Source organism: Neoarius graeffei, chromosome 19 (genome assembly GCF_027579695.1).
Source record: "Neoarius graeffei isolate fNeoGra1 chromosome 19, fNeoGra1.pri, whole genome shotgun sequence".
NCBI lineage: Eukaryota > Metazoa > Chordata > Actinopteri > Siluriformes > Ariidae > Neoarius > Neoarius graeffei.
Genome location: NC_083587.1, coordinates 22,043,684 through 22,065,534, shown reverse-complemented (window position 1 = coordinate 22,065,534; position 21,851 = coordinate 22,043,684). Strand labels below are relative to the sequence as shown.

General features: G+C 42.2%; 1 protein-coding gene across 1 annotated transcript in view; it reads right to left on the bottom strand.

The window, feature by feature from the left end:
• Positions 1–21,851, bottom strand: part of c19h8orf34 (chromosome 19 C8orf34 homolog) — a 233,269-nt gene that overhangs the window by 120,853 nt on the left and 90,565 nt on the right. Inside the window, exon 7 of the mRNA XM_060900851.1 lies at positions 6,674–6,840. Coding sequence (XP_060756834.1) covers positions 6,674–6,840 — 167 coding nt within the window. The remainder of the gene's footprint in view (positions 1–6,673; positions 6,841–21,851) is intronic.

Here is a 21,851-nt window from a genome sequence, read left to right as displayed (position 1 = left end):
TGACTCACGAAAGTTAATGCACGCTCCTGATGCATGCGCATGACCGTTCCACGCTCCATTCAATCACAACAGGAACATTTTGATCTCAAACCTATTTCCAGTAAATTATTGTCAAATGTACTGACAGGTTGTTGGTTTTTTTTGAGTTGAGAAAAATAATTCATCATGATACAATTTAGCATATAGTACCAGTCAAAAGTTTGTACACCCCTACTGTACTCATTCATCGTTTTTTCTGTATTTTGACGTTTTTCTACTTTGTACTTTTCTACTTGGCCTTAAACACCAAGAAGACCAAGGAGATAGTCGTGGACTTTCGCAGGAAAGGACACACTGACCACCTACCTCTCTCCATAGGCAACGATGTGGTAGAGAGGGTGAGGAGTTTCAAGTTCCTGGGGGTAACAGTGACGGAGGACCTGTCCTGGGGCACTCACATTTCCACAGCCGTGGGAAAAGCACAACAGCGGCTCTATTACATGAGGAAGCTGAGGAGCGCTAATATCCCCAGACCTCTGAGGGTGAACTTTTACAACTGTGCCATCAGTAGTGTGCTGACACATGGATTTCTAGTGTGGTTCTCCAGCTGCACTAAGGCCGACCAGCAGGCACTTCAGCGAGTGGTGAAAGCTGCCGGCAACATCCTGCGGGATCAGCACCACCCTGCTCATCACCTCTTCCACCTGCTGCCCTCAGGGAGAAGATACAGGTCCATACAGGCCAGAACATCCAGACTGGCCAATAGCTGTGAGGCTACTGAACTCTGCTACATCCACAACCACATCCACCAATTAATATCATTGAACTGGTTTGCATTGTTGCAGTTGTCACTACTCTCTCTCCCCTGACCCCCCCCCCAGACAATAATGTTATAACATTATAATGGCACTGATCTGGTTTTTGCACTGTTTATCTCATCTCATCTCATTATCTGTAGCCGCTTTATCCTGTTCTACAGGGTCGCAGGCAAGCTGGAGCCTATCCCAGCTGACTACGGGCGAAAGGTGGGGTACACCCTGGACAAGTCGCCAGGTCATCACAGGGCTGACACATAGACACAGACAACCATTCACACTCACATTCACACCTACGCTCAATTTAGAGTCACCAGTTAACCTAACCTGCATGTCTTTGGACTGTGGGGGAAACCGGAGCACCCGGAGGAAACCCACGCGGACACGGGGAGAACATGCAAACTCCGCACAGAAAGGCCCTCGCCGGCCACGGGGCTCGAACCCGGACCTTCTTGCTGTGAGGCGACAGCGCTAACCACTACACCACCGTGCCGCCCCTGCACTGTTTATACAATGTCATAATACTCAGGTATCTGTCTGAATGTCCCTGCTCTGCACTTTATCAACATTGATGACTTGAACTTATGCTGCTATTTGCTATGCTGCTTTTTGTTGTACTGATGTAATACTGGGTCAAATGCTTACACTGGGTTACTTAGGGGGGTATGTATTTATTTATGGGTTTGCACTTTAGCAACTCTGCTGTATGGATGCTCCAAACGAAATTTTGTTGTTCTTTTTTGTGACAATGACAATAAATATTCTGAATCTGAATCTTTGTAGAACAACACTGAAGACGTCAAAACTAAGAAATAACATCTGGAATTATTCTATTCACATTCACTGGATATGAGCAATCGCGTACTCTGATCGTGTACTCTACTACTAGGCTATCAGCTCGTATACCGTGAGTAGAGAAAAACAAAATGGCAGAGTATGTTGCTGAACCAACCGAGGACGAAATAAAAACTCTACTCGAAAACAAACACACACACAAAAAAAAAAAAAAAGCAACAAAATGTGGAATGGGGCGGCACGGTGGTGTAGTGGTTAGCGCTGTCGCCTCACAGCAAGAAGGTCCGGGTTCGAGCCCCGTGGCCGGCGAGGGCCTTTCTGTGTGGAGTTTGCATGTTCTCCCCGTGTCCGCGTGGGTTTCCTCCGGGTGCTCCGGTTTCCCCCACAGTCCAAAGACATGCAGGTTAGGTTAACTGGTGGCTCTAAATTGAGCGTAGGTGTGAATGTGAGTGTGAATGGTTGTCTGTGTCTATGTGTCAGCCCTGTGATGACCTGGCGACTTGTCCAGGGTGTACCCCGCCTTTCGCCCGTAGTCAGCTGGGATAGGCTCCAGCTTGCCTGCGACCCTGTAGAACAGGATAAAGCGGCTAGAGATAATGAGATGAGATGAAAATGTGGAATAAAAGGACAGGGTGTTTCAAAAAATTTAATATCATTTCACAGTCTAATAACTTTGCCAATTCTCATTCAATTGACCTCAAATTTTAACAGCATGTGTGGAAACAGGTCAAAATTTTATGTTTAATGTTTTTTGTTTTTATCTTTTTAGGTATAGAAATGTCATTCACTGGAAAAGAAAAGGCGTTTTGTGTGTTAGAGTGCCGCGTCTCAGGCGGCGCGCATATTGAAAATTTGTGAAATCGTTCATGGAATCCACATACCTTTTAATTTCTCATTCAAATTTTGAGGAATAAATCTTATATTGCTCAACATTAAGCCTGTTCAGTTTCATTTGCCTAGACTATGTAGTTTCTGGGATATTTACATCTCAAATAATATCACCTTTTTTGAAACACCCTCCTGTGCGGAGTTTGCATGTTCTCCCCGTGTCCGCGTGGGTTTCCTCCGGGTGCTCCGGTTTCCCCCACAGTCCAAAGACATGCAGGTTAGGTTAACTGGTGACTCTAAATTGACCGTAGGTGTGAATGTGAGTGTGAATGGTTGTGTGTGTCTATGTGTCAGCCCTGTGATGACCTGGCGACTTGTCCAGGGTGTACCCCGCCTTTCGCCCGTAGTCAGCTGGGATAGGCTCCAGCTTGCCTGCGACCCTGTAGAAGGATAAAGCAGCTACAGATAATGAGATGAGATGAGATGAAACACCCTGCATTTGATGGTAAGAACGTATCTTTTTTTTTAATTGCTACTGTCGTTTCGCCAGGTTGTTTACATTCTAAGCAGAAATGATTTTGTCGAACGTTTTGTATAAAGTTTTTATTTATCGAATTCGCAAAATATAAAAATAAAAATGCTCCATTTCTCAAAATCCAGTGAATGTGGATAGAATAAAACAGTTATTCCACTCAGGGCCCGTTTACACGAGGACGCTGTCGGGTAAAAACGACTAAATATTTTATCGGAAGTGCCTTTCGTCTACACGGGGACGGCGTTTTCGAGGCTGAAAAACGGAAAAAATTGAAAACGCCTTCCAGAGTGGATAAGTTAAAAACAGCCCCCGTTGCATATCAGTCTAAACTACCCAATACGCGAAACTCTGCTCGGATCTGCTCACGTTGGGTACGCGTTTACGTCATAGTAAGAGCATGTGTGGCAGCGGGGGCGTGGTCAAGCGCCGGTCTGTGACAGGAGGGTGGAGTCAGGGAAGGTAAGTGGCAGAATCACTACACCTGATGTCAATTAACCTGTGTTTGTGTGTCTTCCCAGTGACCGCGCCCTATTTAAAGAGGGAGAGCAGAGAAGCTCATCCCCAAGTTAGACGCCAGTTGCGTGTGTGTCTGTTGGTTTAAAAATATTGTTAGACTGAAAAGTGCGGCAATAAAGCCTATTTGTAAACCTGATCTCTGTCCTGCCGTCCTCTGTGCTCCACCCACTCATATAGAACGGCTACAGCATGTCTGATTACATCGATCCAACGGACCTTCAAGCTGCTCTGGCAACCTCACGAGTAGCCATAGCCAGAGTAGTCAAAGTTTTCGCGGCGCAGATGTGCAGATCAGACAAGACGGAAGACGTTGCGCATGCGTGCAGACATAGCGGAGGTCTTTCACAGCACCACTAAGCCACCTGGCATGCACATCCAATTGAATTCCACACATTTATGCGTCACCGTATAGACGCAGATTTCCTCCTTGAAAACGGTCGTGTAGACGCGGAAAAAAGTGAGAACGAAAACGGACTTTTGCGTTTTTGTTTCAGACCGTCCCCGTGTAAAGTGGGCCTCAATCTCATCCTACACGGCTTATAGCCAACTCGGTGCTACGTGCCTCGTCAGCTATCAGCTCATGTACGACTCGATTTCGTGGAATAACTGTTAATTATTCATAATACAAGCAGAGAGAAGAGAACCATGGAGAGTCCATGTCCATGGAGCGTGCAGAGTGATCAGCAGTATAGGTCAGAGAGATAAGAAATGAAGAGACATTTGTCGGTTTGCTAGTTTTCAAGCTGTGGTCTTTTTGGTGCTTTGCATGTTTGTATGTCACACTCATTAAAGGCTGAGCACCTGTAAAGGTCCTGCTCTAAACGTTTGCTCTATCAGGAGATTTTTTTTTTTTTTTGAATATGGATATTTGTTACAACACTGCTCTCATACAAACAGCTCTGGTGCAAAACTCAAGACGCTGATCGTTGATGGAGGTGGGAAATGCATTCCTCTAATTACGGTCATAAATCATTCGAAGGTAATTACTCTATCCGATTTCATATAAGACCATACGCAGGCTAATAGGAATATTCTTTCAAGGCGGATTTCAGCTTTCTTATTCGCTCCTATTCAGCTTCGCCGAGCCGTGCTGTAACCGACAAAGAGCCTGAGTAATCCCTTAATCTCCAGGTCCACACAGCAGGCGTTCACGTGGGCACTGAAGATCTTACACACACACACACACCTCTAAGTGACTGAGCTTCTTCAGTTTAACCCATGTCTAACTCCTGCTGTCCTCACAGTCAGGAAAGTTCAAGGGGAAGTGAATAGTGTTGTCACTTAAGCGCCGCTATTGATCTTGTATTCCTTCCAAGATACTCCAAAGTTCTGCTTTTTAAAGTCCAGCCAGAGAAAAATTCACATGAACAGACTCCATGCATGGATTGGCCTAAAACACGCACATATTTCAAACATTATGTTTCACGTTTAGTGAGAGCATGCTCAGGAACACACACTATAAGCACATTCAGTTCTCATCGTTACAAACAACGCAAATGTCGCCTCACAGCTGGGTCCTTAAAGCTACAGTCACACTCCAGCTCGCGATGCTTTGCGATGGGTAATTGATGAAAATGAGGCATTTTGTTGGTGATGCATGGCGATATACAGGCGAGCTAAAAGTTGTGGTCACACAGCACGCACACACTTGACTGTCACGGCTTCATGGGCTCGAGCGGCCTCGCTCGCTCACAGGACCGAGTCGTTATGGGAAACGCCTGATGCTGATTTGAGTGCAATCAGCATGCGTATATAAGGACACAGAGGCTTTGTGAACTATTATCATTATCACTGTCACGTTTATTTCTAGCCATATTTATGACTCTGCTTTTTGTGTTTTGTTTTTGTAAATATCACACCTGCTAATAAACACTCTTCCTGCTCTTAGATCCGTCTACCGCTGCAGACCTGATAGAATACTTCACAAAGTCTCTCTGAAAACAGCGTCCTTATACGCGCGTGCTGATTGCGCTCAAATCAGCATCAGGTGTTTCCCATAATGACTGGGTCCCAAGAGCGCACACAATGCACTTTGAAGGATCCCTGAATGTAAATGCACTTTTTCAGTCTTGGCGAAGGTCAGGCGATGCCAAGTCGCTGTGTCGATGAGGCTCCCGCAAGCATCAGGGATATGGATTCGAGACAAATACATCTCAAGAGACTCGAAGAAGGCTCCCCGAGCTTCAGGAAGTATTCCCAAACTGATCTGCAAGTATTCACTGCTTGGTTTACTGATGAAAACATCGCCACCGAATTTCAATGCATGCATTAAAATTTTTTGCGACGTTTTTGCCCACTCACGAGGCAGAGACACAACAAAAAACAACTCACGAAGCTCGGAAAAAAATCACGTGTATTGCACAATTGGTGGCGATGCTACCAATTTTTCATTGCCAAGTATTCGCAAACCCATCACAAGCTGTATTGTGATCAGGGCCTAAAGTCTGATAATGTTGTTTAAAAAAATTTAAAGGCACTATGTGCATTTTTCTAGTTAATTAAACAGTGACTGAAGATACACTCCTGAGGAGCTCACCAAACACTTCCTGGAAGGTACGGTTGAATTCACATTAACACACACACACACACACCCCGCTGTTTTTGTGCTTTGCACTCACAGGCCACCATGAAAAAAAAAATCTAATAAAATGTAGGTATATCTATTTTTTACGATGAGAAAAATTAATAAATAAAAATTCTAAGCCCTTTTTCAAAACAATTTTATAAATTTGAAGTTTCAGTCTGAAGTGACTGCATAAGCAGAAATGAAAAAAGAATGAGAATGTAAAACTACGCTGCATTGTGTGTGTGTGTGTGTGTGTGTGTGTGTGTGTGTGTGTGTGTGTGTGTGTGTGTGTGTGTGTGTGCATATTTTTATATACCTCTGAGGACCAAATGTCCCCACAAGCAAAGTAAAATCTGACAATTTTTACCTTGTGGGGACATTTGGATGGGCCCCATAAAAAAAAGTGGTTGTTGTTGTTTAACAAAAATTAAAAAAGAGCCATTTCCTTTTCATTACTGAGGTTAAGGTTAGGTTTAGGTCCAGGCATGGCCTTAATTAACTGCATTACTAATTCAGTGGAAGGTCCTCAGAAGGATAGGATAATAAATGTGTGTGTGGGGGTGGTTTAGATTTATTTATTTCTCTGTGGGACAGTGAGAAGGTGATGAAAGACAGACACAGGGCCTGTAGTTTGGTTACCCAGAAGCTCCATGGCGTCGTCCTCATCCTCCATCTCGTCCTCGGTGATGGACGGAGCCGAGCTGGCCATTGAGTCGAATGAGTCCTGAGACAACATGGCTGCCAGGAGCTTCTTCCGGTGCTGCTGCTGCTGCTTCAGCCCTTTCGTCTTCACCTCCATCTTCAGGCTGGGAAAAAAAAAGTTTGAGATGTTAGTATACCTTCAGGGTTTTAGTTTGAGTCCTAAAATAGATGTAAATAAAGAAATAATAATAATAATAATAATAATAATAATTATTATTATTATTATTATTATTATTATATTGCATGAGCCTTTACATACTTCTACACGTATAGTATACAGTATGTGATTTGTACAACAATGTATTTGGGCCACTACAGATTTAAAATAAAGGGAGGCAGGGGGTAATATTCTGGGAAAAATCTCAATCATTAAAGTCGTATCTTTATGAGAAAAAACTTGGATGTTCTCAGAGATTCAAAGTCATAAATTTGCGAGAAGAAAACTTCAAAATTCCAAGATTAAAATTAAAAAATTCCAACCTTAAGAAGTCACAAATTTATGAGGAAAAAAAAATCTTATTTGTAATATACACTTTGCAGTGCCAACCCAGACACATCATCAGTGATGTAACCTGGGGTCATCGGGTGTTTCAGGTCTTTCAACATCATACACCCTCGCCCAGGCGACCCAGCCAGGGATCATCAGTCCCCGACTTGTGTCTGGGTAGCCTGTGTGGTCCACGGACCACCCCGTTTAATCCACAGCCATCTGGATGCCTTCTCTGCAGCATCTGTGATGTTCTTGATGGCTTTCTTGTTATGCAGTCTTCTGATCCCCAACAGCTTCAAGGCTCTGGAAAGTGACTGGCTGGTGAATCCACGGCAGCCAACCTCAATGGGGTAGCAGTAGGTTCTCCATCCCTTGCTCCAGAATTCAGCTGTAAGCTCCTGGTATTTGGCCCTCTTCCTCTCGAAGGCCTTTACCATCCAGTCTTCCCAAGGCACAGTCAGTTCCAGCAGGACCACCTGCTTTGATGCTTCGGACATAAGAACAATGTCTGGCCTGAGTGTGGTCACAGCAATGGTGTCAGGAAACTTGAGCTGTCGCCCCAGGTCGACCTTAAGTTGACAGTCACAGGCTGTCGCCAGGAGCCCCCCTGCTGGATTCTTGTGCTGTTGGGGCTTCTTTCTGGCCTTGACAAAGGCAATAGCGTGCTTGGCTGGTTCTTGATGTCTACTCAAAGAGATCTCTGTGCTAATAACCTCTGCTGTTGCTCTCAGCACCTGGTCATGCTGCCAGCGATAAATCTTAAAAAAAAAAAAAAATCTTAGAAAAATAGTGCAGATTACTTTACTTTGGATGAACGCCATTATGTCACAGACTCCATAGCTGAGCCAAGATTTATCAGAAACACTGTCTTTCCACTTTGATTGCACAATATAAAAGAATAAAGCTCTAAGAGATTTTCAACTCCATTTCTCAGAATGCACTGCAGACAGGAAGCACGTGATTGATTCTTGTGGTCCCTGGATGCAACGAGTGATGAATGTATAAAAGCACACAGCTTTGTTTCTCCATTTCCTTTTTTTTGTCTTAACTATTTATATCTGTATAATTATTGTGTGAGAGCAGTTTCCTGTTACTTTCAGTGTATGGATGCTTCTCTTTTGCCCAAATCTCTGCCAAGTTATAGGAAATGTAGTCTTTCCTCCTCGACTGTGTAATAGAAAAGAATAAAGCTTTAAGAGATTTTTTCCTACAGTTCCCAGAATTCACTGCAGGCAGGAAGCTGGGAATTATGACAGTTTTTTCTCATATATTTATGATTTCTTAATCTTGAAGAATATCCAAGGGTTTTTTTTTTGTAAACATATGATTTTAATCTCAGAAATTTAGAATATTACCCTTCACTTCATACACCTCCTAATACATCCTCGTAGATTTGAGGCATGCAGAGCCACCAAGAGCTAAAAATGAAACGAGGATTCTTTTATCACATTAAAGTTTAATGATATGTTTAATAAGAAGCAGGCAGATATCTGTACTCTACACACAATATTGCATTTTCATATCACAGTAATTGCCAAACATTAATCATGGTAATCATGATTATATTAAAACATTATTAAACATTTCATTCTGCTTGTCTTTTTAACTGAAAACGGAGCATTAGCAGGCATTGTATTCAGAGCACCCCGTAGTGTGACACGTTGATTCACAGCTAAAATAAAAAATCACGACTAGCATTTTCAATACAGTGTTATTAATGCAAAGCTCGAGAAAAGTGTCACGTGGCAAAACAGCACAAAAAACATACAATGTTCAGTTAGGTCCCTGAAATGAAATCAACATCATAATGAAAAGGTAAAGCAAAAGAAGTACAAAAATGAGTAATAATGAGCAACAATATGTCTACGCCTTACCCCACCCTTCTCAACGGGTATGAGATTACCTTAAAAAAAAACATGTTTCACTTTTTTGGCTGGGTTCAAAATACAAAGCCAACAATCTGGATGGACTTCTTGATAGATGCACCAAGATGCTTTAGGATAGATCATTTCAGTCATTTAAGTCAGCACCACCCATGCCCATAAGAGAGCGAGCTGGCCTAGTGGTTAGCGTGTCCGCCTTTTCATGGATCATACCAAAGATCATCATAAAAATGGTACACTGCCATCTGGTAAGGCATGCTGGAATATAGATGCGAGTGTGGAGTCAAACTCTCGTGGTTACCAGAGGACCAAACTCCCAATGTAACCCTAGCTATATAATATGCGAGAGACCAAGGGCTACTGAAACGGAGATTGGTGCCGCACCCGTGCGCCTCAAGAACTGGTTAATACTGGGACAGGATACTGCCTGGAAAGACCAGGTCCTGGTGCGGGAGGGACTTTGACTTGACTTTGACCCATGCCCATAACTATCAAAATGAATTGACTGTCCTTACAGATTTAGTGTGTGATTAAAGTGACGAAAGGTTTATTTAAGAGAAAATGCAACAGGTGGTCAGCCATGACGATGAGGCAGTCAACATGAGGATTTTTTCATTTGTACTAGAAACTATGAAAGTAGTAATGCCAGCAGCGCTTGCTGTGCGGGAAGCGCCTATCCGTTTACATAGTAAATTGCAAGTTTTCGATCGCCGTGTACCAACATAAAAAGTACATTCAGCTTCACAAGAGTTGGGTATTTTATAGGAAAAAAACCTGAATTTTCAGAATATGCACTCAGATTTGCATGATACTGATTACTTTTGACATGGTGATCTTTTTGCTGAATGTTGACAGTGAAACCGCTGGGCGCGGCCATGTTGGATTTTGGTCAAAAGCCGATGATGTGCCACCCTTGTGACGTTTGACTCTAGCTCGCTTTCTATTGGTCGACACTGGCCAAAATCGATACCAGAGGTCAGGAACAATCATGACCCCTGGTGGGCCTTTTCGCGGTAATTTTGGTCAAACCGGAAGCCGACCAGAGACAGCAGAAGTTCTAGTCATGGTCAACAGATGTGTATCCTTCTATGGAAAACAATACAAATCTTGGATTCTGGATGATAGAGAAAAAAAGAGAAGGGTCAGTGATGTTAATAATATTGTTTTGAAGAAGTCACATTTGATTAGAAACATGTAAAATATAGCGCTTTTGAGCGCCGCCCTCTAAAAAGTAACATGTGGAACTGTGCTGCCACCTTTTGCCTTGTTGTGCCATCACATGCAATAAGAGGCATTTGTATGCCAATTAGGGGAGTTGTTAGCCTGGGCCCGCCCATCCTAAGTGTGACGCAACACGAGGGCCTGTTGCGAGCTTAGTCTGGCCAGGCAAGCTCTCTCCAGCTCTTCCAAGCTCCCGAAAAATCGGGAGCCAATCAACTTTGAGCATCTCCAACGGCCCTGGGTAGAGGCGTGTTCAAGGCAGTGACGTAGTAGAACTGCGACCGGAAGCCATAGATTGTTTACACAATCTATGCCGGAAGCGCTTCATTCACTAGAAACATTACGAACATGGAGCAGCGGCAAGCCTTTGACACAGCGGTAGATGCTGTATTGAAAGCATTCAACGGGAAGTTCTCATTGAAAACAGAGCAAAGAGCAGCCCTGGAGGTATTTATCTTCTTCCTGTTACTCAAGCAGTTTCCGTCGCGTCACATATGTCAGAGGAAAGAGTGATGTGATTGGTTTAAGCTTCGTCACAGCCTTTTCTGGCTTCAACCAGTAGCAAACTGAGGCATTTCAGGGAGGCGGGTCAACCACGCCTTTGGGAAACGGTTGGGCTTAATATCTTTGCCAGACCAATGCTCGCAGAGCTTTGAAGTCGCGTTAGCCAGACTAGGGAGTTGTAGAGAAGAGAATACAGTCAGAGAGGACATAACCCCTTCGATGCCCTTGGATGAGTCAAATACGTCATGAAATCTTTTACCGCTGTGCCTTATGACGTACGCTACTCATCATAAACACCTCCTTTTATGTATCTTACATGGCACAATACTTTTACTTCACAGTGGCACATATGAATTACAATCAATGTGTAAAACATTCTTCCATCATAAGGCACAGCGGTAAAAGATTTCATGGTGTACGTGACTCGTCCAAGGGCATTGAAGGGGTTAAAAGGAATCTATGTAGATTGTTATTATCTTTAATGATCTTTAGTTGGGTTTGAATGATTCGGTACGATGGCCAGCAAAGTACCTACAATCAACAGTTCTGGTCATGCCATTGCTCAGTTGTTGAAACTGATTTGAGTAGTTTACGCCATCTCACTATGCAAATCATGCAATTACATTTCAAAATAAATAAAAAATACTGGTGCAAAAAGTTATTTTTAAACTCTGAGCAATTGATAGATGTTTTGGGCACAAGAATTGCTCCTGAAGGTGCTTTACTTTACTTTCTCGAGATGGATGTATGTGGCTGGAATCGGTCAAATAAGGCTGACGGGAAATAAAAAAATCAAATTTCAAACAATTGAAAAATTCAAGCAGCTGTAACTTCTGTTCTATTTAACCTGGGGGGGGGGATAAAACCAGTTTTGGATTCAGAACGTCATACTCTGTCTTCTGATATGACACACTCCTTGATCACAACTAGATTTAAAAATGGCCTGTCATTGCTAATAAAAGGTGCAAAAATGACCTCCTCAACCACCAACTCGTGTTGCATTCACAGCTAATTAGGTTGTCTAATCTAATCCTCCCAGACATAGAAAAGAATCAGAGGCCTGTTTCAACTCATACCTTACAAACTTTAATATTCTTAGCAGTAAATATGATTCACGTAGGCTGGGAAGATGGAACTGTATTTTACATTATATTTTCTGGCTGAATATTACTACGCCAATTCTCATACTATTATGCAGGAGAGTGAGGTCGGACAGATCATTTAGTATGATCATTTAGGTTCTACATTTGTCCTCAGTTTTAGTTTTCCCCAGCTATGGCACTGCATCAGTCAACTGACTCCCTCTTCGGCTCTTCTGGTTTGCTGCATCAGCAGAGCACGCAGTGCGGTCCAAGTGCTCATAAACAGTCACATAAACACACCCACACCTCTCACAAAGGATTCTGTCAGCTGAATAGATGTAGTTCTGTAAAGACAGTCTTACAGAAAGTTTGTGTCTCTTTTTAAGGGAAGTTAGAGCTCACTCTGCATGGAAAACCACATACGCACTACCTTCTTAATGTTCAAGAAGGAAAAATCTGAAAGGCATCTGATTACGTATTCTGTTCAATGTACGTATTAAGCCTTGAACAATTAGTGGTCAATGATTTTTGCCCACCTTTCCAAACCAGGCCTTTGTTTCTCAGAGCAGTATTACCAGTGTTGCCAGGTACACAATTTTCACACAAAATTGGGAAATTTTCAAAATTGACAGTTGATTTTTTTTTTTCATTCTCATAAATATAGTTTACTAGGGGTGTAAAGATACACAATTTGATTCAATTCATGATACTGCGTTCACAGTTCAATTCAATTTGATTTTCAGAATATTTTGAAAAAAAATATGAGAAAAGAATATATAACTGAAAAGATTCCTTTTTTATTTTTGAATCACAAACAGTGCAAAATAATTAGTTTTTTTCTGTATAAAACTAACTAAATTAAAAAATAGTGATGAACAGAAGTTTAATATCATAAACAAAATGGATGTCAAGTTCACCAGATCTTAAAAATAAATAAATAAATTTATAAATTCTCCCAATTTTTATCCCCTGCTGGCCGAAAGGTCCAAAGGGGGATTATGTCATGGCAATGTCCGTCTGTCCGTCCATCCGTCCGTCCCGGGAAAGGTACTTACCTTCTGAAATCAACTCCTCTCACAATTTTTGGAGGAATTTCACAAAACTTGACAGGATTATTTGTTATATGTCGATAATACACATATTGCAATTTCATTAAATTCAGTCGCATTTTACCAGAATTATGGCATAGTTGCCAGCGGGGGATATTGTGCTCTCAGGGCACTCTTCTCATCTCATCTCATCTCATTATCTCTAGCCGCTTTATCCTTCTACAGGGTCGCAGGCAAGCTGGCGCCTATCCCAGCTGACTACGGGCGAAAGGCGGGGTACACCCTGGACAAGTCGCCAGGTCATCACAGGGCTGACACATAGACACAGACAACCATTCACACTCACATTCACACCTACGCTCAATTTAGAGTCACCAGTTAACCTAACCTGCATGTCTTTGGACTGTGGGGGAAACCGGAGCACCCGGAGGAAATCCATGCGGACACGGGGAGAACATGCAAACTCCGCACAGAAAGGCCCTCGCCGGCCCCGGGGCTCGAACCCAGGACCTTCTTGCTGTGAGGCGACAGCGCTAACCACTACACCACCGTGTCAGGGCACTCTTGTTAACTGATAATATAAACAAAGTCTCTGATTCGGGGAAAATTATTAATTAAAACATAATGAGTTCTGTAGCAGTGCCTGAGGTGTCATTTTAACCAGAACTAGAGCTCCAAAGCTGGCTAAAATGGCCGGCTTCTGTTTGAATCTTGTTAAAATTCAATCATGTCAGTTTGAATCTACAGATCATCAACTCATCCCGAGTCCTTTCCCAATTTCAAACTTGTGTGAACTCTATTGATACATTTAACAGTATAACTGTTGATAGTTAGTCGATAGTCTGCCTGATGACAGTCATATAGTGTGCCTACAAATAAAGTGTAACTAGAAATCGTACAAAAACAAGGCCATTTAAGGTCCTGGGTGAATAAACAACCAAATGTTGTGTTGGTGTATAAATTTCACTCATTCCCACAGTAAAGTGTGGCTAACAAACTGTCCAGAGCAACACATGACAACATGATGCAGTGTCTTGCAAAAGTATTCATCCCCCTTGGTGTTTGTCCTGTTTTGTCGCATTACAAACTGGAATTAAAATGGATTTGGGGGGGGTCACACCATTTGATTTACACAACATGCCTACCACTTTAAAGGTGAAAATTGTTGTTTTATTGTGACACAAACAATAATTAATATGAAAAAAACAGAAATCTGGAGTGTGCATAGGTATTCACCCCCCTAAAGTCAATACTTTGTAGAGCCACCTTTTGCTGCAATTACAGCTGCAAGTCTCTTGGGGTACAACCCCGATTCCAAAAAAGTTGGGACAAAGTACAAATTGTAAATGAAAACGGAATGCAATGATGTGGAAGTTTCAAAATTCCATATTTTATTCAGAATAGAACATAGATGACATATCAAATGTTTAAATTGAGAAAATGTATCATTTAAAGAGAAAAATTAGGTGATTTTAAATTTCATGACAACAACACATCTCAAAAAAGTTGGGACAAGGCCATGTTTCCCACTGTGAGACATCCCCTTTTCTCTTTACAACAGTCTGTAAACGTCTGGGGACTGAGGAGACAAGTTGCTCAAGTTTAGGGATAGGAATGTTAACCCATTCTTGTCTAATGTAGGATTCTAGTTGCTCAACTGTCTTAGGTCTTTTTTGTCGTATCTTCCGTTTTATGATGCGCCAAATGTTTTCTATGGGTGAAAGATCTGGACTGCAGGCTGGCCAGTTCAGTACCTGGACCCTTCTTCTACGCAGCCATGATGCTGTAATTGATGCAGTATGTGGTTTGGCATTGTCATGTTGGAAAATGCAAGGTCTTCCCTGAAAGAGACGTCGTCTGGATGGGAGCATATGTTGCTCTAGAACCTGGATACACCTTTCAGCATTGATGGTGTCTTTCCAGATGTGTAAGCTGCCCATGCCACATGCACTAATGCAACCCCATACCATCAGAGATGCAGGCTTCTGAACTGAGCGCTGATAACAACTTAGGTCGTCCTTCTCCTCTTTAGTCCGAATGACACGGCGTCCCTGATTTCCATAAAGAACTTCAAATTTTGATTCGTCTGACCATAGAACAGTTTTCCACTTTGCCACAGTCCATTTTAAATGAGCCTTGGCCCAGAGAAGACGTCTGCGCTTCTGGATCATGTTTAGATACGGCTTCTTCTTTGAACTATAGAGTTTTAGCTGGCGACGGTGGATGGCACGGTGAATTGTGTTCACAGATAATGTTCTCTGGAAATATTCCTGAGCCCATTTTGTGATTTCCAATACAGAAGCATGCCTGTATGTGATGCAGTGCCATCTAAGGGCCCGAAGATCACGGGTACCCAGTATGGTTTTCCAGCCTTGACCCTTACGCACAGAGATTCTTCCAGATTTTCTGAATCTTTTGATGATATTATGCACTGTAGATGATGATATGTTCAAACTCTGCAATTTTACACTGTCGAGCTCCTTTCTGATATTGCTCCACTATTTGTCGGCGCAGAATTAGGGGGATTGGTGATCCTCTTCCCATCTTTACCTCTGAGAGCCGCTGCCACTCCAAGATGCTCTTTTTATACCCAGTCATGTTAATGACCTATTGCCAATTGACCTAATGAGTTGCAATTTGGTCCTCCAGCTGTTCCTTTTTTGTACCTTTAACTTTTCCAGCCTCTTATTGCCCCGTCCCAACTTTTTTGAGATGTGTTGCTGTCATGAAATTTCAAATGAGCCAATGTTCAAAATGTCTCACTTTCGACATTTGATATGTTGTCTACAGTATGTTCTATTGTGAATACAATATCAGTTTTTGAGATTTGTAAATGATTGCATTCCGTTTTTATTTAGAATTTGTACTTTGTCCCAACTTTTTTGGAATCGGAGTTGTATGTCTCTATTAGCTTAGCACATCTAGCCACTGGCATTTTTGCCCATTCCTCAAGGTAAAACTGCTCCAACTCCTTCAAGTTAGATGGGTTGCATTGGTGTACAGCAATCTTCAAGTTATGCCACAGATTCTCAATTGGGTTGAGGTCTGGGCTTTGACTAGGCCATTCCAAGACTTTTAAGTGTTTCCCTTTAAACCACTCCAGTGTAGCTTTAGCAGTATGTTTAGGGTCATTGTCCTGCTGGAACGTGAACCTTTGTCCCAGTCTCAAACCTCTGGCCGACTCAAACAGGTTTCCCTCCAGAATCACCCTGTATTTAGTGCCATCCCTCTTTCCTTCAGTCCTGACCAGCTTTCCTGTCCCTGCAGACAAAAAATATCCCCACAGCATGATGCTGCCACCACCACGCTTCACTATAAGAACGGTGTTCTCAGGGTGTTGGGTTTGTGCCACATATGGCATTTCCCATGATGGCCTAAAAGATCAAATTTAGTCTCATTTGACCAGAGAATCTTCTTCCATGTGTTTCGGGAGTCTGCCACATGCTGTTGGGCAAACTCCAAACGTGTTTTCTTAAGCAATTACTTTTTTTCTGGCCACTATTCCATAAAACCCGCTCTGTGGAGTGTACAGCTTAAAGTGTTCCTATGGACAGATCCTCCCATCTCCACTGTGGATCTTTGCAGCTCCTTCAGTGTCATCTTTGGTGTTTTTGTTGCATCTCTGATTAATGCCCTCCTTGCCCGGTCTGTGAGTTTTGGTGAGCGGCCTTCTCTTGTCAGGTTTGTAGTGGTGCCGTATTCTTTCCATTTTGCTATAATGGATTTAATGGTGCTCCCTGGGATATTCAAAGTTTGGGATATTTTTTATAACCCAACCCTGATCTATACTTATCCACAACTTTGTCTCTGACCTGTTTGGAGGCTCCTTGGTTTTCATGTTGCTTGCTTAGTAGTGTTGCAGAGTCAGGGTCCTTCCAGAACAGGATGATTTATACAGACATCATGTGACAGATCATGTGACACTTTGATTGCACACAGGTGGATCTTAATCAACTAATTATGTGACTTATGAAGTGAATTGGTTGGACCAGCTCTTATTTAGGGGTTTCATACGAAAGGGGGTGAATATCTATGCACCCCCCAGATTTCTGTTTTTTCATTTTAATTATTGTTTGTGTCACAATAAATCAGCAATTTGCACCTTTAAATTTGTAGGCATGTTGTGTAAATTGAATGGTGCTAACCCTCCAAAAACCCATTTTAATTCCAGCTTGTAATGCAACAAAACAGGACAAACACCAAGGGGGATGAATACTTTTGCAAGACACTGTATACTGTACTTATAAAACACCTATTTTGTTGACGTACTTGATAAAATAGCCACAAGGCAGCCAACCATGTGTTCACTTGAGCTATGGGCTCCTCACAGTTCTGGCAAGGTTTGGATAGGTTCCATGATGAAATTCACACCTGTGATGCCATGACATGATGACACTGGGTTGTAGACATGTAAATTGGTGTGAAACCACTGGGTCAAATCGATTTCCTGCTACAAAACAGAAGCTAAAGCTATCTGAGCTGTACGGGAAGCTTCATTACTTAGGCAATTTACTCCAACGATGCCAGAATACTAAACCACTACATTATACATCCTTGGTAGAAATTTAAATGTGTCTTATTGAACATGTAAACTAGCAAATTATAGTGTTATGTGACCTATTCAGCTAGTGTAGTAGCCCAGGACTTCACATTCCGCATATTTTTATAATTCCTGTGCTCACACACCTGACTCGAATCATCCGCAGATTTTCACAAACATAATGAGTTTATTCAGGTGTGTGAGAGCATGCATGGAGTCTTGAGACCTGGAATCAACAACCACAGAGTTAAATGGATAAAAAAAACACTTTCAATGTCCAAGTAGCACCCACTGGTAATTACTCAATTTCATTAACACCATAAAGGCCCCATTTCACTTCCTGTTAATCTAAAACATATTTTTTAGCAAACAATCTCATCGAAATGCTTTATAAGTGAGGTGGAATATTATCCTAATATACTAATAAAGGATCTGAGAGTGATACCATTGCTACAGGACATATAGTCAATTTTATTGCTCAGATCCAAATTCTCTGCTTTGACTGTTCACATTTGATGCATTTCCACTCTGAAATTACCTCCATGTGCACTCCTAAGATTGATAATACAAACAGTAAAGACAAAAAACAATCACAGTTACAAGACAAATCGATCACTGCAGTAGTAATAAAAAGAAGGAACCAGCAGCACAACCAAATATTATTCCATCTGAACGTCAGCATGTCAACTGTTCACGATTGTGATCTGTTTATTATTTTTGTGCTAACACACCACTCCGAAAAAAAAAGAGAGATCTGCACTGAACTACAAGAAAAATCTTTGGTCAGGAAGGCTATGATGGAAAATCTGAACAAATATTTGGCAAGTGTGTGTAGAAATCACAAATTCTTGGCATTTGCTAGAGACTCCGGTACATTTCATTAATAAATATGGCCAAGAACCACCACAGAAAAAGGCAATTCGACTGGCATGGCAGACAACCAAACACAGATCTTTTCCTGCAAGATTTTCCTGTTCACTCATCACTAACTGCTTCAAAGCAAACTCCATAATAAATTTTAAAGGCAGGTTCTGCAAACATTTCAGTTCAGCGTACTTAAAGGCTTAAAGGGGCTTATTGTATTCAAATGTTTGTTTTTCTGCTAGAAACCGGCACAGTAAAGTGCAAAGAGACATCAGATTTCAGCCTTTGCGATTCTGAAGCTTATGGCCAGAAAAGTATATAAACGGTATGAGATTCTCTGTGGCCCACAGGTGGAGGGTCTAAAGCAGAGTCATATCCCATTTAACCATGATCAGGATAGAAATGATGATTTTAATATCATCAAAACAATTCTGAGGAACATTTTAGCCATTATCTTTCATATCTTTGTCACGTTTACATCAAAAATTATATTTCAGCCCCAACCTATAGGGGTATAGGGTAAGGCATTGGGGAAGCCATGGCCTAATTGTTAGAGTAGCAGCTTTGGGACCAAAAGGTCACCAGTTTGATTCCCTGGACTGGCTGAAGTGCCCTTGAGCAAGGCACCTAACCCCCAATTGCTCCGGCAAGAATGGTGGCATACCTTCTGTCTAATTAGCCAAAGTGATTATTAATTCAGGCGGTGCCTGGCCACTAAACTATAGGGGTCTAACAATGGACTTTGGTCACAAAAGGACCTTTTTTGACCAACAGGAACCAGGTACTTGAACCAGTTCCATTCAGGATTCTTTGAACCTCGGTGCCAGTTAGCAAACCAGGCCATGTTCTCACCAGTTCTGAGCAGAACAATTGGAATCAAGAATGCATCATGGATGGAAGGCGTTGCACAATTCACAACAGAAGTAAGCAGTAGCAGCAAGATGGCGGATTGCATTGATTACCTGCGAGCTTTTGTTCTGTTATTGCAGACATAATGCAGGTTTTCATTCCCTTTTTTCTGAAGATGTATCCTTTTCTATTGTGTTCTCCATTGCTGTGCTCTGCTTCCACTTCAAACTAATGACACGCCCACTGATGTTGTTACAGTTCCTGCTGGAAAAACCAGCTATATTTTGGTTCCAGCTGGGAAGCAACCTTTCAGGTTCCAGTTTATTTTTGCTCGAAATGGATCAAAATTTAGTGCGCGAACCAGAACAGAACCCGTTCCCTGTTGGTGCAAAAGGGGTAGATTTGAGTCAATTCATGATACTGGTTGTTTGCCAGGGGCGTCACTAGGCCTTTTTTTACTGGGGCACGTGCCCCAGTAAAAATCAGCTGTGCCCCAGTAAGAAAATGTTGAAAGATTTTCGTAACAAACTAGTTTCTTTGGCAGATCATTTATCTACTGTAAGTTGTAGGACAGAGTGTGTTTCAAACTTCTATCACCTCTTCTTTCTAACTAATTTTCTGATTGGTCTGGGAGATTCTCACTGTAAACATAGCGTGCGTGCGGCGTGCCATGAGTCCATTTAGCCTACTGGAGAGATGAGTCTACTCTTTGGATGAGTCAGAGAACGGGCTCTGGATGAGTTAAAGTAGCGCGAAGTTTTTGCAACAAAACTAAGCAAACCATATTCTAACAAACCCATTAAACTACATCGAATTAAACGATATTAAATTACTTTTCCAGATGGATATCAGACAATTCTTCTCACGAAGCAGAGACGGGGCAGGGAAACAGTGACAGATGAGGAGGAGGGTGAGAGAGGTAAGATTAAGGTTGTAGGCTATGCGCTAGTCAGTCATAACTAACCAGCTAAGTTCGTGAATCGTGAGAGTTGTGGTGACACGTTTAGCATCAGCATGCATTAAAAGCCCAAATGCCAACAATAAATTATTTGGGGACTGGGATGTGTTTTCCGTCTCGTTGACCTATTCCTCGCATAACTTCATCCACGAGAGCATGAGAATTATCCACTTTGCGTAAGTTGGCGACAAGAACGTTAAGGTGCATTGTGCGGGGGGTGGGGTGGGGCATTTTGTGTGTGTGTCGGGAGGGGGGGCAGTGCCCCAGTAAAGCTTAATTCCTAGTGACGCCCCTGTTGTTTGCTATTTGATTCTCAGAATATTCTGAAACTTTTAACGAGGAAATGATGACTGAAAAGAATACCGAACAATGATCATGAACAATGCAAAACAATGTGCATTTTTGTGTCAGTAAAGGCATTGAGAACGTCAGCGCTAGCCAAACTACAAACATGGCTACTCAGGACCACAGCGCCCCCTGTGACCGGCTTATTGAACTCAGCTGTCGCTCATTCACAACCCATCAGCCACACTACTTAAGCCTCACTCACACTCATTCAGTGCGTTTACATGCACATAGAGAGAATCGAATTGCTGCCGTTGCTCGACTGAAATCGAAGTTCAAAATGCCATGTATACACCTTAATTCGGCTGAAATTGAACCGAACTTGATTTCTCGGAATCGAGCTACACGACCTAGATTATGCGATTTCTGCCGAACTACTTAGTGCATGTAAACCCTATTGAGCTACGTAGTCGAGCTACTTACTTCAGCACTGCCCCTTCCGGAAGTGACGAGTGACGAGACCACAAGCGGGAAACACAACAGCCTCGGTCGGCATGACAACGGCATGAATCTTTTCTTTTTGTGGCATTGTTTGCACTGTTAAAATTTAGCTCACTTACTGTATCACCAAATACATCTGTACAGCTGTTGCATAGCTGTGAATTGTGTACATAAATAAGTCACTGTATTTGTGTGTGTGTGTGTGTGTGTGTATATATATATATATATATATATATAGATGTCCAACATCTGAAGAATGTCAATAAAAACAAAACAATTTAACTTTTTGTGTGTTTATTAAGACATAAGTTAAATTGTAAGCAAAAAATAGACTTTAGAAAAATATACAATTGTGCAAAATAAGTTGTCTTACAAAACAGTGGTTTGCGCAGGACAGTTTGTAGCCATACAGTCTGTTAGAGCAAGCCTAACAGCTTGAGCACGGAACTTGTGAACACAAGAACTGCCAGTGTTGCCAGATTGGGCGGTTTTAAGTGCATTTTGGCGGATTTTAACATGTTTTGGGCTGGAAAACGTCAGCAGTATCTGGCAACACTGCTGATAACTTTGTTTATACTCTTGAATAGCTCTTCTTCATGACGACAACCGGAAGTGTACCAACACGATGGGGCGTGTAGCGCCACCTGTGGCTCGGGTGCACAATGTACCTCACACAATAGCTCGATTAACTTGTGTGCATGTAGGATTGGATTTCTCTGGCACCCCTGCTGGGACCCTTAGCTCGATTACCGACAGTAGCTCGATTTGGATGTGCATGTAAACGCACTGATTGTGAAGTATCGTTCTGTGTTTTCCAGTCCATACCAAGCCTTTCTATCTCTGCCTGACTTTAGTTATTCTGACCCTCACTATCTCTCTCTCTTTGTCT